Here is a 27,541-nt window from a genome sequence, read left to right as displayed (position 1 = left end):
CTGCCCCTCGTTTATTGCAGCGAATGAACTTGCAGCGTGCAGGCCAATTAAGTCGTTTGCCGGTTTGCCTTTGGAGCAAATATGCTAACGGAGCTACTAATTTGCGTAAATCAAATTTGGAATTGGGGGAGTGCAACTCAATTGGATCGAACTAGATCGAGTGAAGTAACAGAACATTCTTTCATAAAATCTGCTTGATGTATTCCTTTCCTGCTAAAAACCACTCTCCAACTCATCCCAACGAAATCAATCCATATCGATCCACTGGGTGCCCCTGATGGGGCTTTAACCGGCTTCAAAGACCGGGAGGATCGATCGCTCAATCCTCGTCCGAGATGCTACTAGGCTGCAGGACGCGCTACCTTACTTTGCATGCATCATACATTGCAAGGGCAAGGGAGCAACAAAAAAAATTGCAGCCACACGCTAACGCTTCCCCAGGCGCCGGTGCACGTGCAGTACGTGATATATATCAATCGAGCAGCCAGTTCCCCCGCTAGACAGGCATATAAATTTCCTCTCCAGCACGAATTGTTGAGCAAACATAAAATAAACCTCTGCTTCATAACAAACAGCGACACATCCGGCTGCCAGCGCCTGCCTGCAATCGGCCATAAAAAGCGTCAAAATCGCAGGAAAACGTCAGCGGGTGGAGTACTGCACAACCAGAACTCGTTCCTAACGAACACACACGCATCAGAGAGCCGAGAGAGAGAGCGCGCTGTGCGCATCGTAAATATGATGTTTTATGTTAGAAACGTAAAAGTTCCGATGAAAAAAAACACCCAACACACATGTTTGTCGAAGCATGCAACGAGATTGTGGATTGATTCTAGACACAAAGAGGAGATGTGCACGTAAAATTGAGTTGATTTTAGTGCGCTCCGATTTGGAATGTGCGATTGTGTATGCGCTATTCCGGTGGAAATCTGTATTTTTGTGTATCTAGGAAATATGCATTCCCCACTCGGAAGGGCTATTTTTAAAGGGCATCAGTGAATTTTTAAAAATTCCATCAGTTGGTGTGCCCCGTCACACGGTCTTTCCATTCTCTAGCTTCGCTCCAAACCCCAACAAACCTGTGCTGATAAATCGTTAATTCACCCACATGTAATGGGCAAGAAGAGGGAAAACAAACAAAGCGACAGAAACCATCCCTCCCACCTGTGTATGACGACCTCGGCGGCCATAATTCATACCGAACCCATTGGTGGACCCCTTGCTGACAGGTGGCAAAACCGAGCAGTTGTGATACGAGAGTGCCATTGTTCTACGCTGCCGAGGAACCTGTACTACCCTTCCCGCAACGTCCATCCCCCCCGGCCTGCTCCAAATGGTTCAGTTTTATGATCCATCAAAATAGTGTACAACACAGCTACTGGTGTGCAGCGAATGGAGCGCGGTTGATTCGATTCGGTTACCGGGAAGCTTGGTTAGGTAAGTAATTAACCGCACGGTTCATTGTCTTCGCATTAGGGGCGGGTAGGAAATTGAGTTAGTTGAAATAAGGAGGGGGGCGGGGGGGGGGGGGTGCAAAACGCGCGTGGTCAGGTGGGTGAATCCTGTCCCATTATGTGCTGAAATAGATTGAAACGCTATCATCGCGCCAAGGCTTTCCGAAGTGGGAAAGTTTCGGGGCGGCCAATTGCATTAGGTTAGGTTAGGACGTAGAACTGACTTTGCAGAACGTGTATTGCAGGTTTAATCTAATTATTTTCATTTTAGACACAATGGATAATTAACTCCTTGCCATAGATTGGGCAAAATAGACGACTTTAGGGAATAGTTGAATTAATTCAATATTTAACACTAAATATTAGTATAAATACTCCCTTACTCTGAATCACTCAACAAAAATAAACATCAAGCTGTCATTGTTTGCAGCAGTTTGACAGCTTGAACGTCACTTTGCCAAATGATTCGTTTTATAATACTTTGTGAAATGTCAACACGTATCACGTTATCATTTATGTTTTTCCTTTATAAAGATACTAATTGAATCCAAAGCCCATCCATCTCCTTAATGGAACTCACTAGAACCCGACGAAGTAACTACCCGCCGAGTAGAAGATAATCAAGTTCCTCCATTTCCATATCAAAATATCCTTTGCTTTTGTAGCGAACACCATGGCACACATTCTGTTCCCGCTTCGGTCCAAAGTACGTCTTCACCCACGACCGTGAAGAACACGGTGGGAGTTGTACCAGTGATAAAACTAACCCACGTTCTCTTCCTGCCACCACATCCACCGACCTTACCAATGCAAAGGAATTACCACACACACTCACAAACCTAACCACCAAACCATAGTCATCCACATTCAGTGCGGCGACGCGGTTCCGATTGTTAATTAAATCGAATTGAATTAGTTCGCGTATGCAAATGAATCGTTATGCCCTTGTCTGCTGCTGCTACCACATGTCGCACACTCAATTCTATTCCCCATTACAAACACACACACACATATGTGGAGGAAATTTCCTTGCACACAAACGAACCGCGTAAAATGATTCCTTATGGTGTTTGGGTTTCGGCATAGCATCGGTATTTTGCCAGAGTTCACATTACCGAGCAGTTCATTTTCTTACCGCGACATTATTTCTCACCGATGACTATCGGGCACATATCTTGTTTGGGCCACAACCATGCGGCACTAACGCAGGCGAAGAAAAGCGAGCACATGCACACGATTAGATAACCTTTTCCACTGACAGTGGGGAGGGCGATACAACAATAACGGCATTAGCGGGTTTGATAAGCAAGCGTGATTCCGTTCTGCTTCTTCACCCTTTGCCAGCGGACTTGTGATGGTGTGAAGGTACATCGAAAGGGGACCCTCCTCCAATTCCCGCCATGAAGAATGCTAACGAGTAGACTTAATGACGACGACGATTGCCGTGCGATAAACGACGCATTGCTGCCCGTCCGCAAACTTCCCCCAAGTTGGTCCCCGGGGGAGGGTTCTCGGAGCTGCCGTGTCGCATTTGCACGATCACAACGTCGCACGAAACGTGCCTAATTGCTAGGCAACGTCACCGACCGGCGAACGAACGTCACCAACCTGAAGCTGGAGCTGCTACCTCACCCTTCCCAGCCTGCGCGTGACTTAAGCCTCATTAGCGATGACGTTTTAACTGGGAATTCAATTTCCGTCTTAAAACAGGATCAAGAACCTGACGACGACAGGTTCGGGTGTTCAGAGGGCGCCCAGTCAAGTTCTCCGAACCGAATCAACAGCCATCGACAATGGTGACAAGATTGACACTCTTGACATTTTGGGATAATTTGTTTTGCATTAATGAGCGAGCGTATTGCCTGCCATCGCTTTTTTCCCGTTGTGTCTTGCGCCCTTTTCGTGTGCTTTGCTGTTTGTAGCTTCCCTATCAACGGAAGCACCACACGAGAGGGCTGCGTGGAAGGGAGAGAGATCCTAAAGATCCCAAAAAGTTTCGCCCAAAATTAAAGTGGAACCCGTTGGAATTCGTGCGGTAAGACGGCACGGCACCCAGTGGCAGCCCGACTAATGACGCGCGACGTAGATGAAAGCGCTTTCCGAAATTATCTCTCGCCAAGTTTTATTAAAAGACACAATCAACCAACGCCGTGTGGGTGGCTGTAATTATGCCCATGAATTAATGTGACCCACTCCCCCCCACCGTGAACCGTTCGGTTTGACGGAATTAACCAATTTACACGAATCGGTGGGACCCCCCCCCCCCCAACTACCATTAATAATTAAACCGCGGATCGGATCGGTGTGGTGATCGTTTAATAGCCTTTTTACCCCTAATCATTCCCTGTGCAATAAAGGGAACCACTGCCGCGTGCATCTGATTAGGAAGCGCAAACATCAGCGCCGCTTCCCTGCACGCTTCCATTAAATCCGGAACACGGTGTAAATCGTTATCAAGTGATCAATAGCATATGTTTCCAGGGCCGCCACTCTACAAAAGCCACTCGACCGGTTCCGATGGGCGAGCGAGGAGGCAAGCTGTCAGGTATAAGGGTAAAGGTCTGGCCTGGACAGAGCGGCAATTGATGTGTGAGATTGATTGATTTTTGTCGTTGTTTTCTTCCGCATGAGTGTGAGGGAGGCGGTGAGAGAGTTCGATAAGATAATTGCCGCTGCCGACAAGTGGTTCTGGGGCTTTTATTGCTATCGATTTGGAGTTACCGTTTTATTTGAATAAAATTGTAAAGCCATCGCCAATGAAATGGCTAATTCGGCACAAGATGTGCTAATGTGCAATGATCACCTCTTATGGCAGCTGACAGCAGCTTCGTGCTTTTAAAAATGGAAATTTCCATCGATCTATTTCCGTTTGCAATAGATAACTCTTTCTCGTCCCTCTGATGGTAGACGCCATACCTCAATTAGCACTTTAAATCTACACAGCACTTACCTATCTTTCCCAGCAACCGGCGGGCCACTTGTAGCAAATTTTGGCACTGATCGCGCACACGCTTCTCCTCGTACAGCTCGAACGCCGTCACCAGGTGGCCCAACACGTACCTACAAATAGAATCCATTATTACACCACACATGTCACCCGGCTGGAGAATCTCGTTAAAGCCCCTTTCCAAGCTAGCTCCCGACCCGCACCTACCGGAACGTATCGTCGATGTAGAACTGATACCGCGATCGCGACGAGCTGTCACCGGCAATGCAGACGAACAATGCGATCTGCTGTTGCGTTGCGCCGTTCTGGCCCTGCTGCTGGAACGCCTGCTGCTGGAACGCGGCATAGTTCAGCTCGTTCAGCGATGACGTCGAGGAGGCCGACGTCGTCGACGTTTGCGTCTGGAGTTTGCTCACCTTCGGGCCTAGGATGTCGTAGATCAGGGTGTTGTGCTTGTTGCCGACGACCTGCAGTGGAAGCGGAAACCAAAACAAACAAAACAAACGAAACGCTTGCTGTTAGTGACGAAATTGTAAAGCCGTTACGCATCTCTGCTGCGTCTCAACATGCGTCATGAACATGTAGGGGAAGAGTTGTGAAACACGATGTGTTTCCTCGTGCGCATCGTGACGTCAAACCGGGATGGGGGAACCACATTTTGCCAGACGCAATCGCCGCATGACCGGTGGCATCTTTGCCTCACAAGCGGAAGTGTTAATTTGTAGGTTAAGATCGCACTTGGTGCGAACTTAAAGACCCGACATTTTTTTGCACCACTCATCGCTCGTTCCAAAAAAGGTTCGCGGGGCTTCCAAACAAATAGCGACATGCCAATCGATGTCCCCCTTTCCAACAGGAACATTCTCACACTCTAGCGGTTGTTTAGAACTGGCGCTCAAAATGTGGAACGTCGAAACGATTGAAACATTACACAAAAACACCAAAATTAATTACACTTTCAAGGACTCAGCCGTGTAGAGGCGTGCCGTGCGATATTTCTTGGCGGTTCCGAGCAGCTCGCCAATAAGTTTTAATGATCCCTGCTACTGTGGAATCTGGATGGAAAAACAGCAGCAACGCGGAAGCACACTGTTCTCTGCTTCCGATTATATTTAATTCGAAATAAATTTTCCGCCAGCCCGGTGCCTTCAGTTAATGAAGTTAGCGCTGAGTGGTATGGTCGATCGATCGTCCGGACACACTTTTTGGGACACGCAGTGTCGCAGAACGTTTTAGCTCGAACGAAGCTCATTATGGGTGGAGTGGAGTTAGAGCTTACTTTCCCATTTTCCATCCCGTCCGATATCGATTTTTACATCGATGCTATAGCCTTCGATGTGTTCGCCTAAGCAGTGATGGCTGGGTAATTAATTGAAAGACATTCCAACCCAAAGATGGCTTCCACCGGCGATGACGCTCTCTTACGCCCAGTGACTTCGCGGTTAGTGAGTTAACCTTGAAGTGCGTGATGACAGAGAAGCATGATGAAACGGTGTAACTGATTACTAAACTGGAGAGGAAGAAGAAAAAATGCCTTAAACCACAGTCCTTTCGTTGGCCGCAGCGCGCCAAATCTACCCGAAAAACCACGCTATTCGAGGGTAAGATAAGATAAGAAAAAGGTTCGTCGGAATTCCCTCTGAACCACTAACGCAATGCAGCAAACAAACCCCGTTGCGGTGTGTCCAGTCTGGTCACCTGAACGGGAACGGGAGAATGAATAAAAAAGGTTGATAATCTCGCCAAACCCCTGGTCAGTATTGCATCAGCAAGCAGCAGTACCTGTTGGGTGTCACGGATATGGGGAAATCTAGGTGAGGTGATGGAACGTATCAGCTGCTAATAATTGGAAATGAATTTCACACAAAAAAAACCAACAAACATCCCGCATATTGATTATTAACGCATCGCTGCAGATATTAGTAGCTTGCGGCAAACGTGTGAACACAGCGCTCAATTAACGCCCACCTTGAACATTGGACCTTTGAAAAGTGATGGATGATTCACCGGACGGACACACTTCACCGGTACAACATCTTCAGCCCCCAAAACAACACGTCAAAAAGTGGAGCTGCTTGTTGTTTCAGGTAGCGCTTAAAATAAACATCAGCGGAGCAAACTGTGTGTGCGGAATTGTGAAATTGGAGCTCGTCGACAGTGATGGCATCCAATGTTTAGAATATTAGTCATCGTATGTGGAACTGTAAGGAGGGTTTGAGTTATTTGTGATCATCTTAAGGGAATTGCATATCATTCTACAAAAGAATTGATCATTGGGAGTCTTTAAGATATTCCCTCATTCAGAGTACTGATATCTATTTAGTTTTGGAGTTCTCATCACAAAGACCCTGGCAAGCTAAAATAGAACAATCTTGGCATGTGCGTCTCCTTCGCAGTAAGACATAAATTACTTTTCTCCCCCTTTTCCCAGCAGCAAAACCACACCAGAATTAGGGCAATGTTTCTCCAATGTACCGATGGCATTGAAAAAACACACACACACGCAACAAAATCACACCACTCCATCTTGCACCGATCGACGTCGAAGGGGCCAAAACTCGGTGGCATCATTTTCGGACAGCGTCAATCGGGACAAGAGATGAATAATAGTACCAGCAGCGACAACAACTAAAAAAACCCCTCTGTAACGTCTCTCTTATTCCGGCCCAGATTCCATCCATTCTTCCGCGTGGCAACAGCCTCGGTGGGGACTCTCCCGGGCGCTTTTGTGTCTCGGGACGACTTGCAAATTGTTATCATATTTCACGCCACAGCAACATCCCAAAAAGATACAACAGCCCGGTGCCAAAAGAGCGCAAGCAGTTGGCCCACACCCCCCCCCCCCCCCCCCAAAACGCCCCAATCCCCCGTTGGGTGGAGCGATGTGGAGCGAAAGATAGTGCGCGCACCACCGACGACGGGTGCGCGTCTTGATGGCGGCAAAGTGTGTATGTGTGCCTGTGTGCGTGTGTGTATGTTATGTAGGGCACGCTGAAGACAGTACGGAAGGGAAAGTTGTTGCAAGAAAATGGTTCGATTAAGCGAATGATAGTTAAAGGGAGACAGAGAGAGAGAGAGAGAGAAAGCGAGGGAGATGAAGTCAAGGCTGATTTGGTGTACGAATAATCCCTTTATTCGCTTGCATTAAGGAAGCGCATCACATCCCGGATAAATATGATGCCCATAAGAGCGGAAGAGGCGAAGGACCCTGCGTTCATGCGTTACTGCTTCACCGTCCGAAGGTTGTGACCTGCCGTTGTGACCAGGGTTATTGCTTCCTTTCCCTTTTTTCTTGTGAAGATGAAACAATCTTACTCGATTGCATCCTCAAGGTAACCGGTAAGAGCCGTAAGTGCCCGTTTTGCCAGGTAGTTTAGGGAACAAACGATAGACCGAGAGACATTGCAGCAAATGCAGCGCTGTAGGGAAGTCAGCGGGACCCGACGATGCTACCGAAACGCGAGACCAAGTGGCAATGGCACTTGTTGCAAAGATGATGGCTCTATATAGTGTTTCACCGGCAGAAGAGGGATGCAATGTAGCAACAAGGGGCAGAGTGGTTTCCAAGCTCTTCAAAAGATGCTTCTTACGGTTTGCAGAAGCAATGAAACGGTTGTCGCTTCGTCCGTAATGTCATTGAGGATGCTCCCAGTTTGTTTGGATAATGAAATTGGCAAACATCTCCAACGACCCTTTCACACACACACACACTCCCTAACCACAATATCCATTAAAAGCGTATCGCCGTTTGTTTTTGGATATCCAAAATCGACTGAAACCTCCACACAAAGTGCAAAGGTTTAGCCGCGAATATCTGCTTCACATCGTTACATTTGCATAGCGCGCCTGTACTGTAGCTAGCGTTGTGCTGCAAATTATTTACTGCTTCCAGCCCATTAAATGATGAACGCGACGATTTATTCGACGGTTGTTCCTTATTCTGGCGGATGATGATGATGATGATGATGATGGTGATGGTTGCAGCGATTTCGTGGAGGTGATATAATTTATTAAAATCCTTCTGTTAATGCAGTGCCGCACCGGGCGGAAGTAAGCTCAAGGCGAACAAAACCCCGCAAAGGGACTGAAGCAATCGTTAGCAGAACGTTTGCGAAATAAAACAGAGCGTAAGAACAATGGAAGCAGCAGCTACAACGAAAAACAAAAAAAGAGAGGCTAAACTGCTTCTGTTTTATGTTGTTTTTTTCCTTCGGCGACTTTAAGATGCTAAAGTAAATGTTCGCTCTGCTCTGTGTTCTTAATTACTACACCATGCTGCATTCGTTTGCTTTAATGTCGCTTCCCGGTCCCGACCCTCGGGGCGTTTGTTTGCAGTGCACGCAAACGAACTTTAGTGCACAATCCATTTCCGGCAAACGCGTTCGTGGAAAAGAGCTTAGGAAGCTTTATCATAGGATAATGGGATGCAAAACAAGCTTCCCGGTGCTCGTGGTGGTGAAGATAGGAAAAATGGTATGAATTAAAAAGGAAAAAACCGGCACTACAGCTGCTAACCGAATATGGTAGTAGCAACTTTACTGTTACTTTGCCACTTTGCCAACCCAGCGTAAGCTAGGGAGATTTAAATTATAAGCCACCTTCCCTTGCACTGCTGCAGTGTAAACCAGGCCAATTTTAGCAAGCTTTATTCTTGTGGCCATCTTCTAAAATTGAACGCCGATAAATCCGCCCTTCCATTAACGGCCGGATCGTCATCGCTTGCCAGGCACGTAGGCGACAATCGCCAATATCTTGCAAGAGATAGACACCAGTTTTGGGGACACCGGCACCGCCGCATGTGCAGTGGGCTGGAAAATTATCGAAAAATTCTCCCCCTTCCCCCCTCTCCGTGTGTCCGGAATCTCATTTCATGGCGGTTGCGTTAATGTGGGATCCAATTTGCGATTAAATTCCTCTCCTAAACTCACTGCCACGAGCGTGCGCTGCCAATAGTAGTGGTTGTCTGTGTGGCTGTCTGTCTGTCTCTATGTGTGTGTCGACAGCAAAAGCAAGAGAACATCGCAAAAGGGGATGAATATTCCCGACGCATGGCATCATGGCTCTATGTGTGTGTGTGTGTTGCTCCCAGAAGGATTCAAAGCGTCAAGCCTTTAGGACGGTGTGTCTGCCGCTGTTGCTGCTGCTAATACTGCTTCCACGTGTGTTCATCGAAATTCCGTCATTACACGCTGTGGCAATGGCGCATGACACATGGGTGGGAAGGCACGCCTTGTAGAAAGGATTACCACGGGGACAGCGTGTCGCTACAGCACACAGCAGGACCACATGCCCGACATGCCCGCTCCTGTACCACACACAATGACACACTTGAGCGGAAGCAGTGGGTGGCCTTTTGGAGGGTGGATGGATGGTCATAGAAAATAGTAATAAATATCACATTTCACACAATTTGCTCAGCCACACCAGGCTGAAACCAAATACTGGTGCCTTCATACACACACACACACACCTAGACACCCCCGTGGCGGGTGTATCGAAGCCACTTAGTAACAATAAATGGTTTCCACACCAAAAACCTGTGGCGAAAAAAAAGGTGTAGTGAGTCCTTTTATAACGATTGGTGGCTCAGGCTCAAGTAACCGATGACAGATGGTGACATTTTTGCAATGCCAAAATGTTTATCTTGGTGTGTACATGATGAAGGATTTCATTTTAGCGTTTTTCAATTATTGATATTGCTCCAATAAAGCTTTTTATTTGTCTCTTGACTTTAGCTTAGCAAATATACATCGTAAGGGTTCTACCTCCGCCTAAATGTATGCACTGTGCATGGCATTTCAAGCTAAAAACCATCAATTTAGCACACACACAGAAAGCACTAATCCCAATACTGCAGCCCCAATACTGTCTGTAATTGTTGTAATGAAAATCGATTGCCTGCCACACTGCAGCTACTTCTCTGCAGAAAACACCATTCAAAAGGAATGGACGGCCCCAAAAATAGGTGACCGGACGGTTTTCGCAAGCGCCCGGAGCGCTTGTCTTTCGAAAACACGAAAACAATCCTGCACGATTGAACGATAGCATCTTGGCCGTTTTATATCGTTCTCCTCCTCGGTTGGTTTCTGCTCTCTTCGCTGCACATCAATTCGATTACCATCGGGATGGACGGGCCTGTACACTGTGTGATGTTGTGTTTCTTCCCATCGGCAGCGGGCGCTTTCGCATGTTTTTACTTTCGTTCCCTTCCTTTCGCTGTTTTGTCTCGCTTTCCCCATCTATCATGGCGCTGCGCAGCGCGCTGTCATAGTGTGTTGTTGTTTGATTTTGTTGATGTTTTTAGCGTTCGTACCGAGCAGGGAGAAAGCGGATGACATAAATTAATGACGGTGTCAACCGCCCTTTTAAAATGCACGCAGCTGTACGGTTACCACGAGTCGTGTACAACACTGGGGGGGACGGCCTCTGGTGTATCGTGTTTCTCAGGACCTGCTCTGCAATCACGTTCGGTACACGAACGACGGAATTTTCGTACCGTGCAAGATCGCTGATAATGGCCGTATGAAGGGTGAGCAAATCGCCTGTCAGCGTGTGGTGTGTGCCAGGTCCTGCACAGCCCCAAAACGGGCGTATCAAACCGCTCTCCATAAGCGACCATGCGTCTCCACCGAATTTTGAAAACCGATCATCTCCGTTTTCGAACGAAGGACACACATCGTTTTAGCGCTAACGCGATGACAAAGGAAAAACACGCACACACACACATGCACGTAGAAGGAAACTCGACACGTCTGCGTTGCAGAGAAGATAATATACCCGTTATTTTCTTTCGTAATCGCACCAGTTGTCCACCACCAACCGTTGTCCACACATTTAGAGCTCGACGTCACGTGATGGTGGTGATGGTGGTGATGGCAACGAGTTGCGCGCCAGTGGAATTGCTACAATTTACCCGTGACCGTGAGTCAGCCAGTTTTACAGACCAGAAGATTCACTCTCGCCCAACCGGTCGGTAAGGTTGTTCGCCCGTTTGTTGTTGCACCTCAGAGTACGAGTGTGTGAGTTGGGAAGGACGCGCCGGTTTGTTTTGCCATCCTCCTGTGAGTGTTCGTTCGGCTGCCGCGTTCCTATAATGGCACTTTGCCAAACGCCGGCACGCAGACCTTGAAACTGGGACCGGGTTTCAGACCGTTTCGTCCCTGACATTGAGCGCCAGCCGAATGGCTCGGTGGCATAGATGATCCTATGCCGACTAGTAGAAACGGGGGAAACACACAATGGGGACCACCACCATCGCCCCGCTGGCAGGAATTGTTATTTTATGATCAGCTTTAATAAGTGAATGCCGTCCCAGTATGCTTCCCATTTTTACTGCGAACAAAAGGGCATAGCCAGCATGTGAGGGGGTAAGTCGATATTGGCCGCATGTATCCGGTTCGGCGTTCGTTAGTTGATGATGAGCTTTGCTCAAATCGATTCTGAAGGTCGCCACTACTGCTGTCGGCAGTATCGACAATCCATCAAGACGTCACAAATCGTTTTTATTTTTAAACCAATTCGCTGCTTACACATTTCAAGATGTACTGCAATAATAAAGAGAGATAGAGCAAGAAAAGCCAGTACTCACCATTTCAATCACCTCGGAGAAATCCTTGTTAAGGTCATCGATGACGAACGGGTAACCATTGTGTTGCGAACCGCTGCGGAAATGGGTAGAGTTGATCTGTGAAGCAATAAAAACAGAAAGCACAAAACGAAACGCGTAATTATTAAATTCAATTTCCATTTTTATACCTTCATCGCCCACGTAAACCACGTACTCCACCGACAGGATAAGCCGCAGCGTATAAGAGTAGCGCTTGCAAACAACACCACGTATGCGGCAGCAGCACGGGATGGGTTTTAAATTTCAACAAAAACCTTCATCATCAATCGATTCTTTGCATGCGTACAGCGCCGTGTTTTCAATATTCATATCGCTATCGGCGTTCGGAAGTCGGGCTTTGACATGATCTGCAGTCTCGACGACCACGTTGAACCCCTTTTTTTATAAATGCTACGAAATATCAGCGTCGTGTCATTGAGCAGCATCGGTGCCGAAACGGGCGTTGGAAAGCTTTCGGGTGGATTTTCGTTGGATTTTCACTGATCCGGCACGATGGGATGAAGCGCATTTTCTGCGTGATTTAGTCCCGGCCACCGGATGACACGGAGTTTGGAGATGATTGATGTTGATCTATATACTCCCACCACGCAGTGCGGGGAAAGTTGATTGAGTTTTTTTGTTCGGCGAAAAATGGGCAGATTAAAAGTGAAGCCATGTAAATGCACGTGCTTTGGCGAGCTTTTGTCGAAGAATGCGTTGCAAATGTTACCGAGTTGAGTTCGCAGTAAATCAAACAAAACGATGGGCAAATTTCATAAGAAATCAATTTCTGTTGCTATTTTACTGGTATTTGAATTGAAAGTTTAATAAATCTGGCTTCGGATCATTCGGGGAATTTCATTTGTTCCCTTTCTGAACGAAACGCTGGCCTTTAGAAGTGCAGGAATGAAATTACGATTAATATGTCATTATTGAGGACACAAAAAATGCACTGCAAAACGGAATCTCAATTGTCATGAACCTAGAATCGTTCAAGAATTATGAGTAAATTTAATAAATGAAATATAATTCAAGTGAAATGGGCAAATGCGCAACAGAACACAGAATGGAGATGATGAGAAATTCCGCTCGTCATCAACGTGTTGCTTCTATGGCTTTTACGATTGGTAAGATATCTATCCATTTGTATGCAGATGTCTGTAAATGTTGTTCAAGCGAAAGTATCTCCTGAACGGTCACTAATTGAACCTCGTCAAAAGCAACTGTTTCCTGCCTCGCAGCGAATTACTTTATAACGCAACAAATTGGACACTTTTTAACACTTTAAAAACATCCATCAATCTTTTGCAAAATCCTGTCCAACCTGATGATCAAGGTTGCTTGCTGCCGGCACGTCATCCATGGCGAACCTCGTCCCTCCCAAAACAAAAAGGCTGCTCACAAAATAAAGAGCTTCTCGCATCCGTCACTCCAACTGTTTGCAGGGATGGCGGCTACTGTTTATCCCGTTTATCACTTCGAACTCACCATAGTCCGATGCCGGCACTCGAGTACCCTCGTCACCGTAATGAGATGGCACGGTGTTTAGAGTGGGGAGGGAACTGTCCTTCCATAAATCCACTAGCCCTTACGTCGGCGGCAGCGCAATAAACCCCCGCGACGAATAATGCATTTCCCGCATCGAGGGGCTGCGATGGCATTCTGCTCTGTTTGCTAATGGAAAATAATTCACATAAATTGAAAACTTTTTTGAAAGAGATTAAGGTTTGTACCTTTTCCCACCTTCGTTTGTTGCTTTTGTGGCTCTCTTTTTGGGGAGCGGAGGTTTTAGGGACTTGGTTCACACCGGTAGGGGCCATCCTTTATGGCTGGCTTTCCGATGCTATCATCCAACGGATCTAAAGCGAACGGAACCGCGCGTAGAATAATGAGCGCCCCAAATCTCCACACCGTTCCGGCGAGCACACAGAAAACAGAAACGCGTAGCGTAATAAAAGCCCGGCCATACCCGCTCTTAAAACGCAAACAACACTCCCCAAAATCTCTACAGCCAATGTCCGAGGATGATGGCACATAATGACGGTATTATTAAATGTCTTTATTTTTTATTTTTTGTTCTCGTTGGGATCTATTCAAGTTCTTTCCGCAGCTTCCCCGCCAAAAAGGTTCTCGTTTGGCCTTGAAAGAGCCAGCGCTTATAACAGCTCATTTCCAATGCACTCACACTCCCTTGTCTACTGTCCTCAAAAAGAGGGGGAGAAGAATTTCCTTTTTTCTTTTTGTTTTCTCCTCCCTTTGAAATCTGACATATCGATCGAACCGGCTTCCAAAGTTGGAGACAGACCCCATAAGTACGCAATATAATTTCAACAAACCAACCTCCCCAAAAACCAATGCGATGTTGTGCGAAACAGAACATTTTGGATATGCCATGCACGTCTCCTATGCACGACGACAACGAACGAACAAGCCAGTATGTGGTTCTCCGGTTAAGCCACCACCAGCAGTAGCAATGTAGCAGCCAAACTTCAGGCAATAAAGCGAAACTGGCAGCTGGTTTCGGTGGTTCGGTGAAAACTCGCATCCAAATCTAGTACGGCATTCATCGATAGTCGTCGATGCCGATGGAATTCATTTTCGGCTACGCACAACGGAACGCTGTGTGTACAAGAGTCTTTTTTTATGTTGCGCCCTCTTTCTTCTCCTATCACTGCTGTTGTCACAAAATCACTACCACGGGTCGGTTGTTTAGTCAGCTCGCATCATCCGCACACGGGGTGAAATGTTGTGGAAGAATTGGGTATCGTATCCAATAACTTCTGGGTGCCTGGGTGGGAAAACCCAGTAGCAGGAAGGAGTTTAATTTTTGCCACGTAGGCAAAAGTGACACAGCACACTACTACTCTGACGTCTTCATAGAATTGTGAGTCGACGAGTGAGTCAAGCGAGGCGTACGAGCTGGGCAGGAGAAGCTGTCTATACCACCGATTGATTTATGGATAGTTTTTGCCACCGAACCACCCGAACGTTCTGACCTTCCTTGTTCTCTGTGGCTTGTCGTTGAGTTTGGATCATAATTCAAAATACTGTCCGAATCGAAGGGCGGAGGGTTCGGAGTTCGATCCTGTTCGATTTCCTTGGCAAACACAGGGAAGCCTGTGCTGATGTTGAGCGATAGAGTAGATGTGGAACTCGACTCTTTTTTTAAAGACTGTGAACCACTTTAAAGAATTGCGTCCTATAATCTACGCCATTCTACACTCTAGTTTGCATCAGCGTTTGTCAGCTAACACTATAACATACAAACCCGAGAACACGGGGGCATAAATAGTGCAAACAACTATGCACCAACATAGAAATAAAAACAACTACTCATTTCCCAGGAGCAAACGGCAACGCGTTTGTGAGTGAAGAAAGCACTGAGTAAAGCAACCATTTGCATTATCCGCGCCTTATAAACTGCTCCCCTTAGCATTTCTCTGCCACAGCGAAGCTTTTGAAATGCGAAACCCCGAATGGAAATTAGAGTTGAGACAGCTTACTGGCAGCGAGCCGAAATTGCTTTCCTGTTTATAGTTGCCAGTTGTGCGGTGTGTTATCGCTCGGTCGTCATCTCTTCCCCACCAAGCAAAGCAAGCAGAATAAGCAAAAAGATGAAAAGATTGTGCCTGTGGCTAGGTGATGGGTGTGGAAATGGCTAAAAAGCACACATACACACAGAATGGTGGGGAAATGTTTTTGACAACGTTTATGAGAAATTTAGTGCCAGCGAGAGAGAGAACCAGAAACACCTCTGTACTGAGCCCAATGTGATGGGGGTTGCTTTTGAGGCGAGAACAGCATTTAACGGGAGCAATGAAGGGAAAGTCATACATTTTCTAAAAACTTTCCCTCCCCAGGTACACCTTTTTCCGGTACTTGTGGGGGAACGTGTTCAACGGATGAAATGGGAAGCGTAATGTTGCGGCTACGATAATGAATAATCGTTCACGGGGGTTTCGTAGAACGCAAATTGAGGATCCATGCGCACCTTCTAGCACGCTCTCTAGCAGCAGTGTAGCACGTGGTTCAACTCGGCAGATACCTTTGAAGCATGAATATTCAATGCCCGTTTGTTTTGTGGCTGGGGGTTTACTTTCATGTTTAAATTTGTCGGTAAGAACGATAAGGAACTGCTCCATTTATTTTAGAAATGAAACAAGCACTCACCCACCACCCACCAGCTCGATAGAAAATTAAACCACTGGGTACACCGCTCCTCTCTGGCAGGTAAGGCTGTCTGCTCTAGGCGAAGATTGCATCATACCGGGGTGCATCGTCAACGTCCAGGGGGGGGGGGGGGGAGCAGCACCAGCGCGGCTATAATTGCACAACGGGTTTTCGATATGCCGTACGCCAATGGCATCATCGTACACGATGAGCATCGAGAAAATGATTACGAAACGAAGCACGGGGCAAAGCTTCGAAATCGTTCTTACCAGTTGCATGTGTGCCCGGGACAGCGGCGGGCCGGTAATTTCCTCCAAGCCCGCTATTTATTGGCGCGGAAAATGCACACAAACACACATACACCCACAGCTCAGTCGGTGGACAAATATTCTATCGTGTTGGTGGGCCATTTTTGTTGTTGTGGGCTCATTTCAACATGCTGCGGTGTAAAACGCCTCACGCGAAGTACTGCGCTTTGTATCATTCGAATACAATCAATTTAGTATAAATTTATAATGAAAAATAGCCCAGGAATTTTGCGGTTTAATTTGACATTGTTTTACAGCCTCATTTAGCCCTGTTTGCTATTTTTAATTCCAGCTCAAGCTCCAAAGAAGCGTTACTTTTAATAAAAAAAAGTTTTTAATAATCAACGCATGACATTTCTTCCCTCAAATAAAAAAACTCCATCTTAGACCTGGTAGTAATAAAAGCATACCTTCTATCCAGTGCGCACACACACACATTTCACCTGCACCAAAGAATGTTTCCCAATTCCCTTAGCAAAAAGTACACACCGCCTGATATTTCATTTCCCACATTCCGCTAGCTGGCTAGGTGGTAAGCGAATTCGGTAAGCCGCTTTTCTTTTGCGACCAGCGACGAGCGAAGAGTATGTGCGTTCCGTTTCCCTCTTTTTTGCCTCTAAAAAATATACACATCCATCGTTTCATTCAAAGTTCAGCGAATAGACACAAAAAAAACTAGAAAAAAAAGACGGATCCCTCTCCAATCCGAAAGGGATCTGAAATATTATCATATTATGCATTCACCTTTTGCGTACGTATGCGTGCCGTTCCGTGAACTGTGCTGCGTGCGATGGGTGCTTTGCGGTGTGCCAAATCTTGATCGCTTATCTGCTCCGGGGGCGTCTTGGGTAACACGAGCACACACGCACACACACTTGGCATGAAAAGAATTTCGTTTTGAGTCGTTCTGTGTAAAGAGGCGAACGATTGAATACGTAGAAAGCGTTGCTTTTATCTAACGATTGCGTTAAATTCTTCTTCAACGAAATCGTTGAATAATGGTTTATGCAAGGCTTTCGCAAGAATTGTAACAAATATTTCATTCACAGATTAATAGACAGTTTTGTTATTCACCTGAATAATGCCTACCAAGCGAAGGTGATTCTTTTTCTCTAACTAAAAGAGATCCGATCCCAATCGGGCAAAGTTATCAATCAGCAATCCCGGGTGGGGTTCATTCGACCCCACCGTCTTTCCCCTAACCGATTGAGGGAGGGCAGCTGTGTCCTTAAGCGGAAAACATTTCCACACACACACACACACACACGTAGACACGAAAAAAAACGAACGGAAATTCAATGTAACAAGCTAGTCAGCGATTGAAACGATACCGAAACGACCGTCCAAGCAACTTCCGCTGTAAGCTTTCATATGTGTGCGTGTGTGTGTGTGTGTGTGTGTGTGGGGAAAGGGTAGGAAAAGCAAGAGCCAAGGCAATAAAAAGCAAAAGTATCCGACACGCTTGTAAGCGTGCCTAACGGACCGTTTTTCCACGATACTGTTCCACTCAATCACTCGATTGTGTGTGGCCTACATGAAGGGTGCTTTTCCTAGTAAGTTTCCTTTTTTTTTTGTTGTTGCTGCTGCTTGTTGCCAAGCCCATTTCCTTTGTCTCCCTTATCGGGAGCTCGTCAATCCGGCCGGAAGCTGAAGCACAAAAAAGGGATTTGTGTTTAAAAAGAAAAAGGATGCGGCGCTGTATCAGCTGCACATTGAAGAGCGTTCTTCATTATCGGTGATTGAGATGGAGCTCTCTCTGTCTCTCTTGAAATAGAAAACAACACTGCATAATAAATACCGCGTAAGCTTTAAGTGAATTGGAAAGCTTTCTATAGGCATAGGCAATTATGGTGCTTCCCTCCAAAACAATTCCCATCCCCGTCCCTTTGCAGTAATTAAAATCAGAACCTTGCTTAATCACATATTTGGGGAAAATTCCGCTCACGCCGCTTTCATCACACAAAATATTCGTCCTCCTTCTCCTCTTCGCATTATAATTTTATCAAAAGCACTCAAAAGCCACCCACCCAGAAAACGTTCGCCGAGGCCACAAACACACACACAAATAGGGCTCACTGTGACTAAAAAGTCAACAAACAAAATAAAACAAAAAAAGTCGACCAAAATAATTCTTCGCCGTGGCTGTGTGCAATTAAATTTGCATCATGTTCAAGTTTTTCATCTTCCAGCACCATCCCCGCCCGAGACAAGATTCTTCGTCCTCGGTGAGTTCGGTAAGTTCGGTGAGTACTTGCAGATGATCTAATGGACTTTCGAGTACCGCGCGCGGGTGTACTTAAACCTCCAAAATCAGCAGACGGGCGGCTCCGTTTACCGAACACGAGCTGTGTGAGGTAAGGTAAGAGTGAGTAGCAAAGCAACTACAGCAAAATCATCATTTTGACGGTCCAAAAGTCTTTCAATATACATAAAAAAAGCAACATGCAAGCTCCTAAACTTGCACCTGCAGGAAACAAATAGCACCAAAAAAACGTCTAATGGCGGAAGTGCTTGGAGAAACGACTTTGTGGACCAAAAACAGTAAAAAAAGGCAGCCATCCCATCAAATTATATTTGCCCGCTGACCGTTAAAGCGACGAGCGAGCAGCGACACGATGATTATTCGTTTCGATAAGCGATTAGAATGGAAATAAAAACAAACCCGGTGAAGCGTACGTATGCCATTACGAACCAATTCAGCATCATACGTTGCCCCAACATCCGTGTTGAAAATCAAAGTTCCTTCCCTCCCAAAAAAAAGAAGATACAAAAAAAGGTAAGGCATTTTAAATAAAATAAAAAATCTCCCCAACGAATCCACCGTCAGATTTTGCAATGCGCCCTTTTTTATGCGCTTTGGTTTAACCTTTTGTTTGGGTGTGTGTGTCTGTGTTTTTTCTGTGTCCTCTCCCTTACCCTCTGCGTGCCGATTTCTTGCGCCGACGACGGGTGAAACTTCTGCAACGGTTCCGGCTGACGTCAATGAACGGGCTATTTATTGCGATATGAACAGATGAACCGATGCGATACACACACAAACACACAAGAAGAGCTGGCAGTCCCCAGTTTTGCTTCCTTCCTCGTTTGGCCGCAAAGAAAAACGTCGCAATCAGGCATTAAGACAGTCTGTGTGTGAGTGTGTGTGTATTCTCTCAATATCTTGGTTTGGGGAAAAGGGTTACCATCCTCATCGGGGCTGCCATCCGCTGTTTCTTCCCTTCTGTCCGGCACAGAAAACAAAAATTGTAAAGAAAATCGCTTAGCACACACACATACACACACGATAATACGGTACTACGTTGCACGCCCATTGGACGTGTCCTGTAAAGGATAAGCCCGTACTACACCATGAGGCGCGATATTAAAACACACAACGGGCCGAATGAGGTTGCTCTTGGAGCTGCTGCTGCCGCCTCATCAACCGATGATGGAATGATTCTGGTGCAGAAGCGCGCCAAAGAGCATAAAAGCTTACCGGGTGTACAAAGGGGGGAGAAAAAACCAAGCATACATAAACACACGCGCACAAAGTGAGAGAAAAGGGAGTTTTATCTTTATCACCAACGGAAGGTCTTTCTTGTGCGATAAGCTTGGGCGAATGGGCCGGCTGTGTTTAGGGTTTAGCTCGCTGGGTGGTATAAAAACGCCGAAAGAAAACGTAAGGTAGCACAAAAGATAAATGTTAACAAACATACGTACACACACACACACATACGAACTAGCGGCACTAGCTTGTACGGCAAGCCCATTCGCTACCCCGTCCGTGGAAGCAATTTTGAAAAGATAATATTACCACCACACTGCTTAGCGTACGGACTGAGAGGGAAAATCTGCGCAGAAGTAGCTTTTAGCTGTATTGCTTAATTAATCAAGCATGGTTTAAGAGCGCAACAAGACGGCCTTTACGTCCTGAGGCTTGTTAACCGTACGCGTTCGCTGGGCTCGCATACGAACCGCAGTGTGAGGATGCGGCCGACGTGTGTTCGTATCTTGAATATAGTGTGACATTAAACGGTTGAGTTGAACGAATTGTGAGCGTGTTTTCTTTCTGTAAAAGGAAGGAATTGCTCAACTGTTTTGAATAAGAACATTCTTGATGTTGATTTTGTTTAAAAGATTGGCAAACGGCATAAGACGTTTCCTCTATTAATGCTCGTTTCTTCACGCTTTTTGACCCAAATAGCCTTCCATGGTGTTTGTAAATTGCTCTGCCCCCACCCAGCCTCAACCCAGACCACCATTTCATTCGAAAATAGGTCAAACTCATCGTATTTCATCAGCTTCCATCCGAAGGCATCCATTGCCTTAGGAACGAAGCCCACGATAACCCACGAGCTTCATGCAAAGAAATGCAAACGCGCCCCAGTTGTTCAAACAGACTGTTTCGCCATTTCTGTACAAACGCGCAATGGCTTTGTGCCCAAGCACTACCGCAATTGAGCCGGCGGAATTCATCTTAAATACATTTAATTCCTACCCAACCCCTCCCCAAAGCTCCCCAACCCAAAACCTTCAATCGATAGGAAATATGTATCCTTATCCGAACCATTCCGACAGCTTACGCGCTTCTCCACTGCTGTTGTTTGCCCAAGCACATGCCCAGCAATAGGAGAGGGAATTATTTCGTGCCGCGAGTCCGGATCACGACCAACAAAACACAACATTGGCCCGTTGGATTAACACCCAAGCCCATCAAAGCGCGGAATGCGCTCGGCGAAAGGCAAATAAAACCGAAACTTATTGCCCAGCAATTAGCCGAATGAGACCCCCCCCCCTGCGGGCGAAAGGAATTAGCGTCAGCATTAGTGCCCAAAGAGTCGACTGGCATCGAGCTGGACTGGCATTGGCACGATGGAGCAATTGGTGGGCATGGTGATTCAGTAATTGCAATAGCATGTTCAGTTTGGCACGCTGGGAAATCAAGCGCTATTTAATGGCATTGATGGAGGATCATAAAGCCATGCTCCCGGTGGAAATCATGCAGCGCGCGCTAGAAGTTCTGCCCCGGGCCCGTTCATTGAAGTGGAGGAGCGAGTATAAAGTCACTCTATGGCAACAAATGCATTGGGTTTGTTTTTGTTAATAAATTATATGAAGATAAATGTTAAGTCAAGGAAAAAACAACCTAAAATCATGAATATTAATATGAAATACCAGATTCTATGCCATTTAACTTTCATGTGGTTAAACTCTCATCAGCATTCATATAAACCACAAACACACACACACACGTGCGCGCGCGTTTCATGCCAATTTTCCCACCTGTGGTGCTTGGCACGGTTGCCAGTATGCCAAAAACCATGCTGCCAGTACCGTGAAGCCCACAAACCAACTGCCATGTTACAATGGCACAAACGTCATATGCCAAACGGAAGCGTATCAAAGTAGGCTACGTATCAAGGGAAAACTTCACCGAAAAAAAAGAACACTCCGAAAAGCAGTAGCAGGCAAAGAAAACTCTACACACACACACGCAAACCAACGTTCGCTTCCGAAAATAAATAGCTGCACATTTAGCAAAAACGATTTGTTCACACCCGCCTTCCAGCCCGCCTGCCTTCTAGCCACGCTAGGCCACGCGACCAACATGCGGAAGGAAATTCATTCGAGCAAATAGGAATTGATTGGAAAAGTAATTGCACTACACACACGTACGACGTCCGACGGAGTTGTGAGCGGTGGTGTGGTGTTGGCATTGGACAAATTGCACTGGGCACTGGGTGGGTAAATCACATTTGCGTTTATTATACGCGGTGATGAGATGGGCAGAGAAGAAGTTTCGCCACCAGCGAGCGCGCATTTGGGAGTAACGGTTAAGCTGGATCGGCAGAAATTGGAACTAGTGAATGATAATCTAGAAAATGGATCATTAATGAAGTTTTGAGGAATAAAAATTATGATAAATATTGCTAATAGGATGTTATTCTGCTGTTTTAAGAAGTTTACTCCTGGTCACGGCACCAAGGTGCTGATTCTAACCGATCTAAAACTGACTTAATTAAAGCTAATTTAAATGGTTTTTTTATATTTTTCATTGAAACAAAATACAAAATGAGCCACTGCTCTCATAGAATGCTTCGTAATTATGTCTTGACTCCTTCGCTTCCGTGACACATTGCTGCATTGTCGTTTCCACACCAATCGTATGTCAACCGTTTCTTCACCAATCAATCTTATCCAGGTTCAAGCCTCCCGTGACATGTACTGTCTTGTTGTTATGCCTGTCTCTCCTGCCTAATGTTATTTTTCACCTCACTCTCTCTCTCTCTCGCTATTCTGTTCCTTTATTCATTTGTATCTCCTTTCCCCGGCACATTGTCAACCATCAGTCTGACACGAGAATAATAGACAGACAGTCGAAACGCCACCGTCTGTGTAAGGTACATCAGCTGACACGTGCGGGTGTGTGCGGGACCGAGGGGAAGGAAGGGAGAGTGGGTAGGAGACACCAGACAAAATACAAAATCTGCGCCATCTAATGACAATATCATTGAGAGTCGGTCACCCATAAAACCATTCCCCCGGTGCGGGAAAGGCGGGGTAGCGTACCACCAGTGGGAAGATGGGAGTGGTGGCAGGCACAGAAGCACACGCTTCGCTGACATTTACTAGTGCGCGCGCGGAGGTAGTACAGTAAACCAGAAAACTCGCGGCAGCATACCTCAGCCCATCCAGATACCTTCGGCGACCGCGAAGGCAGTAGCCAGCTTGAGATAACGATCGGGTCTTTAAGCGGTGCTAAGCTGTCGCGGGCGTGTGTGTGACGTAAATTGCGACGTCAATCTCAGCGCGCGCGCGAGAAAGGTGAATCACAAGAATACGCAGCAGCAGCACCCGATGCCTCGATTTGCACAGCAGACGGATCATGGGGCCAACAATAAGATAAAAACCCCTTTCAAAAAACGATCGATCCGGGATCGTTTTTTGTCACTTGGAGCACTTTAAAATTGAACCACGGTCGACAGAGGACAGCAAAAAGGCGCACGCTCGCGTCCAAACGACCTTTCTCTTTCTTCTATAGCAAGATACGTTAAATGGCGCTAGCGAAATCGGGAAAGCGGTTTGGCAGATACTTACGGAAAAGCGAATCTCCTTCTCGAGCACGTTATCGTTAATGACCTGTATGAGACCTTCTTCGCTGGAGTGCAGGATCGGCACCAGAAAGACGTACGGTGATCTCGTGAGGGCCTTCAGCTGTTTGGGGAAGAGAAGAAACAAAAAGAAGAAGAAAAAAAATCAGTCAATGGCATTAGAATGGCAGTTCAAGATAAACATTGTCATTCATCCCACCGTTTTGATGAAGCACGATTCCCTCTCACTGATGATGCCGAGAGTTTGCAAAGATAAACACACACGCACACCAACTGTTCAACTTGATTGTTTCCATCCAGTAGCGATTCGCTTCGGGTAATGATGTGCCGTTTCCCATACGATTTTTGTGCCATTACTAAACGACACATGTCCCACACAAGCGGTGCTTGGCATACTTGGATGGGGCCGTGCTTCCGAACTGATTAATGTGCGCACCTTTACTCCGTGTGTGTGCTCCCGATACTCCACCACCCAGCCTACTGCTGTAATAATGTTGATGCGTTGAGCTTGGTTCACCAATGTGCGTGCAATTTACGCAGATTGCATTGCTGGCGCCCTCCCAGAGTTCTCGAACACCGCCCGGGCTCTCCCAAACGCCCGAGATGCTCTGCAATGATGATCGTTTCTTGTGTGTGTGTGTGCGTGTTTGTATTGGAGTTTCTTTTTCTTTTCACTTCGATGTCGTAAGTGGTGACACTAACGATGTCATTTGTGCGCTATTTCTCGCAGATGAAAGGCTCGCTGAAGAGTGTGCGATAAGCGGCAGGCCCCTTCCGCCGGCATACCCATTAGCAGTAAAACGTGGGCCACGCCGGATGGGTTTTTGCTAAACACGTTTTTACGACCGTTTTTGTGACGACGACGATGTGGGCGGCGGGCAGGAATGGTAGAAAGGGTGGATTATGATTGAATTGCAAAGCCAAGGCTCAAGTTCAAAGTGATGATTATCGTTCGGGTGCTTAAGAATGAGGGAAGCTACTGTGTTTTGGAGGAGGTTTTAGGACTGTCAAGTAATTTAATTTTTTTTTATCACTTCTCCAAATCTTCACTGACGTCACATCACCTTCTTTTGAGGCCAATCGAACGTTTCTAATTAATTAAATAATAATTGTTTAAAACTAAAAGGCTCTTGGAAGTGCTAATTGCTGAAAAAAGCCTTACATTAACGGAGGTCTTTGAAGAATAGCTCTTTATCATGGAGTTACTCAGAAGGACATTTTCTCCATTTGTATGAGATAAAGTGATAAGTGATTAAACAGTTAAGTGATATTAGTCTGGAAAACGTCTGGAGTCCGTTATATGATCGTGGTCTGATTAAGTCATGAACATCTTCCGTTCTTGTTAGATCCGTCGTGTTGTCTGTTAGACCACTCGACCCACCAGGTTCGGAGGGGTAAATGTCTTATTAATGTTGCTTCATAATATGCAGCGCAGACAATCTGGACCAATATAACCAATGACCCTTGGAGAGAAGCTTGTCGGATGTAGAGCATCAGCATATAAAAAGCCGAAATCCGTTACCCTTGAAATGTTTGATAGTTATTTATGTTCTCTTTGCCCTATGTTGGCATTTAATTTGCACATCTTTACAAAAAAACTTCATTCCGGAGAAAGAATTACCCTCATTTGACGCTCAACTGTTTAACAAATAAACAAAAATGTACATCATCCAAATGAAAGCCTCTGCACAACTTCCCTTTTGATAAACCCATTCATCGTGCCGTACAGACCCGGGCCAGTAGCCAGACAACCTCGCTATCGTATCGCCCATGTAATCAACGCTCGGTTTCAGAATCTGCTCCAAGAGTTAATTAAGTTTACTAGTTCTTCCTCTCTTTTTTTCGCCCTCCGATGCTGCCAAGGGCGGGTGAAATTCAATCGCCCATTCCGAGCCGAACGCACAATCAACCGATTGATGGGTGAGCGCTTGGCCACCCCGAGGATGCTGATGGTCACTTTCATGCGTGGCGAGGAAAAATATTACTACAACAACAACAAAAACGCTACACAAACATGTAAAAAAACACACGCTCCCTCCCGCAACCAAAGCTCCCCCAGACCCGTAACTTACGTGAAGATTGATTTTCATCTGCAGCTCCAGCGAGTTGGTGGTGGCGGAAAGGGATTGAAATAGATTCAAGATAATTAGCGGATCGCATGGTTCGTAGCCGGCCATCGACGGTGGGCCGGCGGTCGGGGCCGGATCGCCCCCATCGATGGACCCACCGTCACCGTGCACCACGACCGCGTCCTGCCGCGTCATCCCCGGCGAGGTCGGTGTCGCGCAATTTGATTCGGTCGTGCCGCCACCGCCACTGCCACCTCCTCCTCCTCCTCCTCCGCCTCCTCCCACCACCGTATCGCTATCGGGACAATCATCTGCGTTGTACGACATTCTTTTTTCGCTTGTTGTTTGTATATTAACTTATATTTTCTCTGCGTTACACACGCGTGCCCACGATCTGCACCTATCTTTTGGTAGTATCACTCCGCGGGTGCGCTACTGTTGCGCCTATTATTTTATCACCACTTACTACCCACCCGTGCCCGTGCCCCCTCTGTTTCCGTAACACAAATACAACCCGCGTTTGGGCAGCTATTTAACGTGACTTTGTGAGTTTATCATTCACTGTTGGTTGCGGTTGCGGTGTCCCGCTCGCCCAACGGCCACTGGCGCACGATCACGATCTTGCCGTCCCGCACGACCGAACCTACACAGCGTTTCACACTATCAACAACACAACGACAACCTCGTGGAATAAATATCGGTTCACAAACAATACGAGAAGTAACAAAAAAAACTGCAGGCAACCGGCACCAACCGCAAATACACAAATACACAGCACGAGATAACACCGAGTGATAAAATGTGGCCGATAAGTGCCTAGTATTGCTCGTAAGTAACACCTCTCTCAGCGGGGCAAAAAGGGGTTCAATAAAAAAAGAAGAAGAAGAAGACGGGGTAATTAAATTACACCGCCCCAGCCCTCGTGTCGCTGCAGGGACGCACGAAATTTGATTGCAATCTGTGTGCCAAAATTGTGGTAACAGGATTTTTTTTTCGCACACACACACACACACTCACTTTTCGTTCACTTTTCTTTCACTAGCAGGATGTGCGTTGGGATAGGTTAGAGTTGATACGTTTTTTTGCGTAGCTGGAGGAAAATGATAACAATTTGTTTTGCTTATATACGTGCAACGAACACACCATGTGACAGGAGTGACATATGAAAGCGCGCGCAAAACACGTTTGGGCGAAAAGCCCGATTACTATGATCGTTTGCAGGGCGAGAGAAAGAAAAAAACCGTTATTCGGTTACTATGAACCGCAAGCACGCTGTTTTTGTTTTGTTTTCGAACTGTTTGCACCAAATAAACCACCACGAGCCGATAATTGATCGGTGTTCGATCAATTTAGGTAACCGTGAACGGCATGGGGCAGCCAAAAAGCAACCGCCAAAAAGGAATCACACGCACGAGACAAATAAATAAACTGAGCACAAGTAATGTGATAAATTACTTGCTTGCTGACTGCGTCTACTGGCACCACAGACAGAGAACAGTTTTTGCTTTTCTTACTTTTTTCCTTCGTCAAGTCGCGCTTTGCTTTTGGGCTAGCTTTCGTACGCACTTGTTTTGATTTGATTTCTTCTCTCTGTGTGTTGTCTTTTCTGCGCCTTCAACTACACCGGTAAGGATTCCTGCCTTCGGCCTACCCACCGTCGCACATAAAACTACTACACGTGGCAGTTAAGCAGATGAACCAAAACTAAAACTCATTCACGGTCACGGTCGCAGTTGATACGGCAAACGGTGAGATCCTTTTCGAACGCATGGAGACGCACCGTACAGCGGGCCCCAAGCATGTTCCTACGGGGGCCGGTCGACCAGTACGACCGTAGCGAAAAACCCAACCGAACGGAAACAGTAAACTCGCGAGACTGAAGCTTTGTTTTGGTTT

General features: G+C 46.4%; 1 protein-coding gene across 4 annotated transcripts in view; it reads right to left on the bottom strand.

Moving 5' to 3' along the window:
- The window catches only part of LOC1277681 (cGMP-dependent 3',5'-cyclic phosphodiesterase), a 43,353-nt gene extending 15,816 nt beyond the window's left edge, over positions 1–27,537 (bottom strand). The window contains exons 1-6 of one of the 4 annotated variants that reach the window (XM_061656240.1): positions 27,160–27,537; positions 25,649–26,735; positions 23,563–23,679; positions 11,990–12,085; positions 4,609–4,868; positions 4,405–4,514 (exon numbers count right to left, since the gene is read on the bottom strand). In XM_061656240.1, the coding sequence (XP_061512224.1) occupies positions 4,405–4,514; positions 4,609–4,868; positions 11,990–12,085; positions 23,563–23,679; positions 25,649–25,972 (907 nt within the window). In that variant the 5' untranslated portion in view covers positions 25,973–26,735; positions 27,160–27,537. Of the gene's footprint in view, positions 1–4,404; positions 4,515–4,608; positions 4,869–11,989; positions 12,086–23,562; positions 23,680–25,648; positions 26,851–27,159 lie in introns of all 4 variants that reach the window. The other 3 variants (XM_061656241.1, XM_061656243.1, XM_061656242.1) reach the window with 3 other exon arrangements.
- Positions 27,538–27,541: the final 4 nt, after the last annotated feature.

This window comes from Anopheles gambiae, chromosome 3 (genome assembly GCF_943734735.2).
Source record: "Anopheles gambiae chromosome 3, idAnoGambNW_F1_1, whole genome shotgun sequence".
In the NCBI taxonomy this organism is placed as follows: Eukaryota; Metazoa; Arthropoda; class Insecta; order Diptera; family Culicidae; genus Anopheles; species Anopheles gambiae.
Note: the sequence above shows the minus strand (reverse complement) of the source record. Positions and strands in the feature narration are given on the sequence as shown.